This window comes from Teleopsis dalmanni, chromosome 2, assembly GCF_002237135.1.
Source record: "Teleopsis dalmanni isolate 2A chromosome 2, ASM223713v2, whole genome shotgun sequence".
Taxonomy (NCBI): Eukaryota; Metazoa; Arthropoda; class Insecta; order Diptera; family Diopsidae; genus Teleopsis; species Teleopsis dalmanni.
The window spans coordinates 119,116,239-119,126,816 of record NC_051847.1 but is presented as its reverse complement, the minus strand read 5'-3'; the positions used below and the strand labels follow the sequence as shown (position 1 = coordinate 119,126,816).

Below are 10,578 nucleotides of genomic sequence, written 5' to 3'. Positions count from 1 at the left end.
ATATTTCTATTTCTTATATATTTACTGATTGTGTATACCTAATTTTTAATGCAAATGTGTGTAGTTAATAACATAAATAGTAAGATACGAACGAAAATGATTTATGATTTTAAAATGATTATTGTAAAAACGAATGCATAAAAGATATTAAGTTTATAATCACTCATTAATCACAATTCAAATGTTAAACTCTAAGTTTATATATAAAAAATAAAAAAGAATCGTTGTAAAATAGTTTATTACTCTTAAATAATCGTTTTTCATCAATGCTGTCCATTTTTTAGGGCAGTTATTTCTATTATCAATGAATATTACTGCACGTAAGCAATATACATTAAATAATTATTTACTTAAAATTATTTTAAAAAAAATTAATCTAAACTAACGCACAATATCCAATATTAAACATGAAATGCTACTTTGGTTTTTATAATCATTTTTAAAATAATGCAAATTAACAATATCTATCGGCTATTTTAAATATTTAAGTACTTTCATTATAAACATGATCATTGTTAAAAATAATACATAGAAATAAAACTGTGAACTGTGAATATAAAAATATATGTATATCGATAAGCTTACTAACCTATTGATGTTTAAATTGAATTCCTATCGAACAACTGAATCTTTTTGGTGCAGTAGTAATATGCAAGTAATTTAATAACTGCCTTAAAATTTATAGGTTTATTTTAAAAAAATTTTATTTATAATATAAGAAAATTATTTAATTAGAATGTAATAAAAATACTTTTATTCAAAATTTGTTTGCTTATGAGATGAGAAATAAGATAATGTGGATTAAGTTGTTTCTCACTTTAAATCCATTTGGATCTAAAACGCAAGCACGTCAGAGGGACCGCAAAATATAGATAATGGGTAGAGTGTATAGCTTTAGTGCTCTTAATTCATTAATATAATTGTATTCTCTCTTGATTATAAATCTGATAAAATTTATTCATACAGTGCATTATGGAAAACTTGAATGCTCACTTTCATAGTTGATAGCTGATACTTATAACGACGAAACAAGAATTGTTATCTTCCATGATAAGAGTGTAATAAATTATACATCAAAGACCACCTGAGTTTAAATAATAGCCCATTATGATACCACGGAGGATAAGCGTTGTTCATACTTAAATCAGAAAAATCTCCAAATAGACCGAAGTGGTCAGCGTACAAACAACGTTAAAAGGCACAACTCCCCCTTTAAGTAGAAGTGAACCAACCTCTTAAATCTATAAACTTATAAGTCTAAGCCAGCAACTTTACAGGACGATAACTTAAGATTCAGGATATTTATTTTTGTTAGTTTCTAGTATTTTTTTAAATATTCATATTTATATTTTTTTGTTTTTTTATATTGTACAACTTTTTTTTATATTTTTATATGAATTTTTAAATTTAAATCTTATCGTGTTCTATTGTTATTGTTATCTATTGTTAAATTTATTTTATTTTTATTTTTTTTATAATTTGTACATAATTTAATATAATTTTTATATATTTTTGTGTATTTATATTTTTGTATTTATATATTTTTTTATTGTTTGTTTGTTTATATTTTTTTTTATAACATTTTTAATATTTTTTCAGATTATATTTTTTATTTTTTTATTTACATTTTTTAGTGTTTTTTCTTTCTTTTTGTATAGCGTTCTTGTTTTTGAATTTACTTTATAAATTTTTTTTTTTTGAATTTAGACAAAGAAGATTGAAACAAAGACTAGCTCTCCTCTTCAAAATCGAAACCACGACAAAAGTCAATATAGAATATAGAGACTTTCATAGCAAGTCTTTCTAGTGACCTGTTAGCACCGATATTGTAGTGCTGAATATACTCCGCCATAGTTGAAGGAGCTGATTGGTACACAAGTAGATCTAAAGATCAGAAAGAACAGTACTAATTAACGAAATAGTTAAAATTTTATAAATTAAGAGAGTTAAAATAATAGATTAACGAACCCAAAGGAATTTGAACGAACATATGTGTACGGTGACAAGTTAAGATATATGTACAGGTGTGATGTCGCATATTAAAAGTTACAGTAATCCTGCTTATTTCCTTTATTTATATAATGATCTCGTAATTGATTGTGTTTTGTTCTACTAACCCAAAAAAGTTTATGTTTAGTTTGAGCACGAAACTACGACTAATATACAGCAACTGATGTTAACCCTTTGCCTGACAATGTTGAGAAAACGCAACAATTTTAACGCTGTGTTTAGAAATTTGTTAAAATTTAATTAAAAGGTTTTTGTGCTTATAGTTATTTTTGTACAATATGACTATGATTTACCTACAATATATAATTTTTTTTAACCTGGGTCGTATAGATACAATTTAATGCAAGATTTTGCAGAGCTGTCTTTGTGTTATTTTAAAATTATACGACTTTTGCTTATTTTTATGCCTGTGTTGAATAAATGGAGAAAATTTGTTTTAATTTTTTACCTAATTCTTAATTACAATAGTGTATTCTACCGAATCTATATAAATTGTAAGCTATTTGGTGATATATGTACGTTACACAAACTCTCAAAGTCAGGTGTTGCGAAAACGCGACAATGTCAAGAAACGAGTACTAAAGTTTTTTCCCGCTAAGGAAACTATTGCTTGCAGCAGGTAGTCTCAGTTGATTTTTTAGCGTAATAGCAATTAAATAATAAGCTTTCTGCAACTTAACACGAAAAATATTCCCATCTTATGATTTTTTATGATATTTCAGTATAATTTTATAATTCTTCTTAGAAACTGTACAATGGTGGTGTATAAATATAAATTATTGAATAAATACTCTAAGACTTCTAATACAGTCAGTAGATTCAAATTAACATTTCTAGTGTCAATTTAATATTCAGCCTTAAAACATTAGTGTTAAAATAAGTGAACAACGAAAGTTTTTATCTATGTGTGATATTGAAGATATTGAAGTTTGATGGGATCTAATGATATTGATTCCCCTGATAGTACACGCATTACTCTCTTGCCTCCGCCCAATGTCGATAACCAGAGTGATGCGGAGGTATTAGATGACATGTTGATGGAGGATGGAGAACAACTACCAAATGAAGTAGCAGGTGAATTAGAAATGGTTTTCAATTATACAGCCGACGAAGTTGAAACTAACGTATCAAAAAAAAACAAAGAAGAAACACTAAAGTCGTCCAAAATTTATAAATATAAATGCAAATGTAAAAGACATATCTAAGCAGCTACGAGGAACAAGTGATGCGGTATACAATGTCGACAACAATGTATATTTATGTCGATGAAATAACAATTCTGTAGTTACAGTAGCATCAAACCACATCGCAACTCTTCCTGTGCAAACTACTAAAGGCTATATTAGAAAAGAGAAGAAAATGGCTAATATCAGCATGCCAAACATTATAAACCATTATAATAAAACAATGTGTGGCGTTGATCTCTTTGACAATACTATAAACAATTACCGAATACGGATTCGAGGAAAAAATGGTACTGGCCTCTTATAACTAATGGACTTGATGCAGCGATGGTTAACGCTTAGAAACTCCATTGCATTTTTCAAAAAAATGTTAAAAAAAGGCAATTATATCACAAGCTGACTTTCATATAGAAGTAACAGAGTATTTTCTAATAACTGAGGATCAGATTTTCGACACCCAAACATGCCAACATCATCAAGATACGACAATGTTGATCGTACAGTATCTCAAACACCTGATAGACAAAGGTGTAAATTGTGTCGCAGTCAAACCATATATATCTGTACCAAATGTAATGTTGCTTTGCACCCTAAGTGTTTTATAAATTATCATAACAAATAAATTAAATGTTCAAAAAATACAAAAAAATAAAAAATTAATAAAATTAAAAACACATAAACTTTTTGGTATGTGAACCTTTATTCTGACAATGTTGCGAAAACGCAACAGTGGGTGCAGCCTAAACTGGGCGGGTTAGCAAAAAAAAAAAAATTTTTTTTCTTAAATAGAAGTACATAAGTGCACAAGTAAAACGGCTTTAAGAAATTCCGCCTCCTTCTAGTGGCGTGAGATAATGGGTTAAACCGCTGCTAACCCTTGCTAGTTTTGTGTTGTATATCTTATACGCTGAGTTATCTTAGCTTTACATATACCTATATTATATAAAACTCTGCAATGAGAAGATCCGTCGTTTATTCAGTTACACAATAAATATAAGACTCACTTTATTTTCTTTAATTTTGGTTCTTAAATACTAAATCTTACATACTAAACAGTTTAATAATTATTCTTAATTAGTTTTAGGTTTTTCTTTTAGGTATACATTTCCTTTTTGTATAACTTTAACATTGTCCTTCGCTACCTTTTTTAATTATTTATAACTTCCTTTTCCTGTAGATCACATTTTATATTTTTAACTGATCATTTTGTTTTAAAATAAACCCCTGTTATTATATTTTATATTTTGATGTCTATGAGTTTATAATTATTTTATAATTAGATATGATCGAAAATAGATGTTCTCACGAATAAAAATACCCAGATTGAAGTAAAAAGTAACAAATATTCAGCTGTGTACCAAAATAACTCCATTATTACTCCTTGTTGCCATAGTTCAGCTTAAAATGTAATACCAATAGACTCATATTCTATACGAGTCTAACTGTTTTGATACTTTTTATGAGTTGTTGTGATATATTAGTTAAAAAACACTGTTACGATTGATAGTTTAAATCACAGAACTGCAATGAGTACTTAACACTTATATGAGTCTTCTGCTTTGTGCGCTACTCTATTTAGAAGATTGTACGCAGTTTTGTGAGGTTGATTTATAGCACCGACTATCGTTTAGGAAAATACTTATGAATCATTTCTGTGGTGAATGTAAATGGGTATGAGAAAAACATTTATACGTATTTTGACTTAGTTTTTACGGGTATACTATAGATATGAGAATTATGACTTTATAGTTCTCTGGTATAAGTGCAAGATTAGGGGTTCCTTGAGCACATAAATTTTTATATTATATAAAGAAATAATGAAATTTTATTGTACTTTTGATCGTATAATCTTAATAGTTATTGCTTGTATAATTAATGCTAAGAAGGATGAATTAGATGTTCTAATTAGAATGCTTGTTTAAATCTTGAAATGATGGTATTCTTGTTTGGTACTGACCGTGTAAACATCCTCTTTCTGCTAAGCATTCTGCGAATGATCAAAGCAATATGTTGAATGCTCTACAGGCTTATAAATGTGTGGTCAATGAAATCTGTTGATGTTTTCGTTCATTAAGCATTTTTTAAATAAAAACAGTTTCGTCCTCATGAACAAGTCAAAAATCTTTGAAACTTTGGAAATTTCTAAAGCACAGAATTATATAGAAACTAAAAAGAATGGTTTTTATTAAAACGTTCAGGTCATGAAAACATTTATATACACAAAGTCTTAAAATACTGACAGACAAGACACGAAGGTTTTAATAACTTCATAAAACTGGGGAACGTAGAGTTAAGTGGGTTGCAAACTCTACACTACACTTATAATTGTTAGTAATATACTCGTACCTGGAATAAGAACTACAACCGTGACACTATATCTGATAATTTCATTGGATTTCTTTGACTTCAGCAAAAGAAAAATATCTAAATTGTAACTAATCTCTAACCTTCTACGTATTTACTTATTATACAATTTCTATTGAAAACAAAAAAAGGCTGATACGAATGTTATGTAGTACATCAATATAGTACATATTTGCTCTTTACTACATAATTCTAGAATGTTCCTTTGGCTTTAATCCTTTCAGACTGAAATAATAATTTCCCCTATATCATTGTGAATAAATGTTCGTATACGACTTCTTCAGAGTGCTGATAACGATCTGGAGCAACAAGAACAAAACTAAAACACTATCTAGAGAAAACTGAATGCATTTTTAAGGCTATATTTTTTTAAATAACATAATATTAAAGAGGATAAGGTTAGATTAGTTCAGTCTTAAATATCAATTCTTTCAAACAATAGTTTCAAAGAATAAAAGCGGCGTGCATTGCAAAAATTAAAATATAAAATTTTAAATATATTAATATAACATTGTATTATACATTTATTTATTAATATTTACAGTTTCAGTTTTAATACTACACGTACAAACATTAAAAATTTTTTAGAGTATAAACATTTCGCTTTTAACTACTTAGGTTTTTGCTTATAATAATGATACTTTAATAAATTGTTTAATATATTTACAATTAAAATTAATAGCAATATAATATATATAACAAATTATTTGCAAAATTTAATACAATGTCTGTTGTTAAAGAGATATGTGACATATCCAAATGTACGTGTACATAGTATAAATATATAGTATATACAATTTTAGTACTAGTTGAAAGGTTTCTTTAAATACAATTGCAAAACGTAACTGAAATTGAATAATAGTACAGAAATAGTAAAGTAAAAAACTAATAAAAAACATGAAAAAATAGAAATCAATCTAATTTCTAAATATTAGTAAATATCAAATAAGGTACAAGTCTAAGGAAAGGTACATAAATAAATTTCCAAATAAAATTTACACAATTAAATATATAACTAAAATTATATTTTAAAATAGAGAAGAGGTATGATAATAGGTACGTGATAAAACATAAAATAGTTAAAAAAAAATAAATCTAATAGTTTAATTAATTTATATAAAAATATAATTTAAAATCTAAAAATACATATATATTTGTTTACTGTTTATGTACATACCATGGAACCGATATACACATATAGAGCTCAAGCATATACAAATTACGATAAATTTATTATTGCAAAAAACAAAATTCTAAAATTTGAGCCGGAAAGCTGGCATTTTAATATTTTATAAATCAAAATTTAACTATAAAGTAACAAAAATTTATTCTAAAGTAAAAAGGAATTATAGTAAATAACAACTAAAATATTATTGAATTTATGTAAATGTAGAATTCTATTCTGTTTCTAACTTGCGTTTTTACCATAGTTACTCTAATGTAATATCCATAAATTCACTGTCTTCTTCTTGTGGTATGTCGTTCTTAATATTAACTCGATGAATGATATTTTTATCTAAATCGATAGCAGTCTCTTCATTATAATTGCGCAAGCTTGCAGTGGATCGTCTGGTACGTGTCCTCGTAGTATTTTCATTCTTATGTGATTTTAAATGCGTACGCAATGTAGGTAAATGTGTAAATTTATCGCCACAAGTTTTACATTCATGTACTTTTTCGCCGGTGTGCGTCCGCTGATGTATTTGGCAATCCCCACGTTGTGTAAACGCCTTTTTACACACCTTACATTTGAATGGTTTCTCCCCAGTATGCGTTCGTAAATGATTCTTCAGAACGTTAAGTCGTGTAAAACGCATTTTGCACATGGAACACGGATAAGGACGTTCGCCGGTGTGCTTACGTTTATGCAATTCCATTGTGCTAGAAGTTGAGAAGGTCACATTACAAAATTCACACTTAAATGGCTGATCGCCAGTATGTATACGCTTATGGGAATAAAGTTCCGCTTTCGTTACATATGCTTGACTACAAACATCGCAAATGAAGTTTTTTGCATTTGAATGACGTAAAATATGTTGATTTAAATTTGCTTTTTGGGTAAAGCCTTTGTTACACAAATGGCAAACAAAAGGCCGTTCGCCGCTGTGTATACGCATATGATCCTTGAGAGCAGACAGCATAGTAAAAACTAACATACAACGAAGGTTAGTAAGTATTATAAAAAAATATGATATTAAATACCTTTTTTGCAGATAGTACACTGATTGCTTTGTTTACGTCGGTGTACTGCGATCATATGCTCACTAAGCTCTTCTTTTGTGTTAAACATATTGCTGCATTCGCTACACACGTTAGAGTATAGATGCGTCCTTTTGTGCTCTTTTAAGCAAACTTCAGATATGAAAACACGTTTACATTCATCACATTTAAAGGATTTCATTGTGCAAATATTAGATTTTAAATGATAATTAAGTGCCTTGCGTTGCGCAAACCCAGCATTGCAACGATTACAAATATACGATAATTGAACTTTTTCATCAACTACGGTCTCTAAACATTCCTCGGTGTTTTGTTTGATGCCATTTATTTCACGTTTTGGTTCTATGGTTGCCTTTTGCTATTTAAAAAGTGAAACAGATTAATTGTTATAACTTATTTAATGTAATTATATATACCGAATTAGCTTCATTATCTATTTGCTGTAATAATGTTATATGGAGGGGAGTTGACATTTCTTCTTCGTCCGGTTTTTTCTCGTGACGTTTTATTAGATGTTTAGATAAATTTTTTTTCTTAGCAAACGTCATGATGCAATAAGGACATTTATATTCTATCTTGTAATCCTCACTGGCAATAGGTTTTTGCTGTTGCAAAATTGGTTTCGCTACAATCTCTGCTTCGCCATTTTCGTTGTCATATATAGTAATATCATAATCGGTGTGCTGCTCATTATCGGTAGTTTCAATGTAAATATTATTATATTCATCCTCAATATTAGTTGATGCTTGTACATTGTCCTCATATTGCTCCTCTGTAATTTCGATATAAGTAAGGCCATTCCCACCAATTTCATCTGTGCTATTTTGATCTTCCAAATTCTGTGAAATATTTGGGGTTTCTTTGTTTAGTGATGACACTTCAGCATATTCTATTACAACTTCCTCATCTTGTGGTACATTTACTCCCGAAAAAGATTGTTGAAATTTTCTATTAAGTATTATTTGCGATAAACTCTCCAGTTTTTCACTTTTTGGAGTAATCGGTTTAATATTTTCATTTTCAAGCCTATATACGGTATTTTTAGACTTCAGACTAAGAACGGCGGCTATTACAGGATCTGCTTTCACGTGTTGATGCAGTTGATTTACTTTAACATCCCCCTCATTCCTTTGACATACTTCAGGTGTTGTTTGAGAAGCTTTACTGGACGTTTGTACTCTAACGGGAGATGGTTCATCATCTTCCGCTAGCGCAATATCTGGTATAAGTTGAGCCAATGCACGGATTGAATTATCACATTTGAGTTTAAATGAGTAGCACCGATTTATTTCTCGCAGACATGTTAAACAAACTTTTGGTAATACGTTTTCAGCTCGTTTGGGCTAATTAAAGTAAAAATGTTTTACTTTATTTATTTACTTTCTTTTTCAATGTAAAATCGACTTACCTTGCTTTTTGTAAACTCGTTCAGCATATCAGCAATGCAATTTTTTCCAATTCCTGAACTATCATCATATATGGATATGAATGGACCATCATTAGTTAAACAGGTAAAACAAATTTTATCAAGATCCATACTTCGAAATAATTTATATGAAATATGTATTTGCAACTAACTACAAAACTAAAGCGAAGATGCAAACAACTCGCTTGGGATTTGATGTGTTCACAAAATGCGTAAACATTTTCTGATTATAGGTCTGGCAGAATAAGTATATGCTATAATTAAATGTACATGAGCGAGTTGGAGTAAATTGAGTTAAAATAAATTGAAATTTCCTTGGGATATTTGCATTACACTTATGTAAATATTTATTTTTTTATTTATTGCACTTATTTTTTTTTTTTTTTCAAATTTAATTTATTTAACATCTTATAAAATTTTCACTATGGTAACACCTAATTTACTTAATTTTTATATAATTTACCCTACTCGAAATTTTGGTATATACCAACATTCGTTGCCATACCGACATAATTTACCAATTCCCTCCATATGCCATCAATTTGCTCGAACTCGCACACGGTTTAATAAAGTTTATGAGAAGGATCATTTTGACTGAACAAAATTAACTTGAATTCTACTAGTAAAACTTAAGCAAGTAATAAATAGTAAAGTAAAAAAACAAAAAAATTAGGGCTATAGTTTAATTTGCTATTTTTTAATTAAAAGTGTTTGTGAACTTTGTGCACAATAGGTGCATTTCTTTGACATAAATGCTCCAATAGAACAAGTTTTGGTGCTTAAGAATAACTTGGCATTACTGACTAAACCAGTAAATATATAACATCAATTTCCAACAAACTTGCGGTTGAACTTTATAAATTGATTTTTATAAAAATTTACACATATAAAATGTACATAAACAAAAAAGTTATTGCTGAGGTTTATATCATTTTCAAACTTGTAACATCACTAGGTAATGCTAAATAAGTAGAATTTAACACTGTTTTAGTTTTCTTGCAATTGCGTTATAAATTTTTGCTTTTGCTTTAATGGTTGTTTTAATGATGGTTTTAATGAACACAGAAATTAAAAATTTCTTATAAATAAATAACTTCTTCACAATTACTTACCTGTTAGTCATTCTCACAAATTTTATTTAAAAAGTTACCTTATTAAACTTAAATTTCAATCATTAACACTCGCAACAGTTGTAAACGATAAACTACTTACTGAAGTTTTCCATTTCCTTCCAAAAATCATTCACAATATATCAGTTTTAAGATTTGGCATCATTGTAGTGCGAGGGGGTTATTAGTTAAGCACTTTCAGGACAGTGGGCTTATTTTAGCGCATTCTGTTAATTTTTAACCACTGCGTATTTTATTGGAGCGT

At 28.4% G+C, this 10,578-nt stretch overlaps 1 protein-coding gene across 2 annotated transcripts; it reads right to left on the bottom strand.

The window, feature by feature from the left end:
- Nucleotides 1-6,294: 6,294 nt before the first annotated feature.
- On the bottom strand, nt 6,295-9,470 carry LOC119681110 (zinc finger protein 568). 2 transcript variants are annotated; one of them, XM_038094190.1, is made up of 5 exons: nt 9,187-9,470; nt 8,195-9,121; nt 7,761-8,136; nt 6,984-7,707; nt 6,295-6,403 (listed from the first exon to the last, which is right to left on the bottom strand). In XM_038094190.1, the coding sequence occupies exons 1-4, from the start codon at nt 9,313-9,315 to the stop codon at nt 6,989-6,991; spliced, it is 2,151 nt and encodes a 716-aa protein (XP_037950118.1). In that variant the 5' UTR covers nt 9,316-9,470; the 3' UTR covers nt 6,295-6,403; nt 6,984-6,988. The 2 variants fall into 2 exon arrangements, with proteins under 2 accessions (XP_037950118.1, XP_037950117.1); XM_038094189.1 differs by lacking the exon at nt 6,295-6,403 and having other exon boundaries at nt 6,893-7,707; nt 9,187-9,469.
- Between the last annotated feature and the right edge of the window lie 1,108 nt (nt 9,471-10,578).

Excerpts from the sequence above, each read along its gene's own strand:
- LOC119681110 (XM_038094190.1), bottom strand. The coding sequence starts at position 9,315 with ATGGATCTTGATAAAATTTGTTTTACCTGTTTAACTAATGATGGTCCA. Across the intron at positions 9,122-9,186 it reads ACGAGTTTACAAAAAGCAAG|CCCAAACGAGCTGAAAACGT; the intron begins GTAAGTCGATTT and ends TACTTTAATTAG. Across the intron at positions 7,708-7,760 it reads GTGTACTATCTGCAAAAAAG|TTTTTACTATGCTGTCTGCT; the intron begins GTATTTAATATC and ends GTTGTATGTTAG.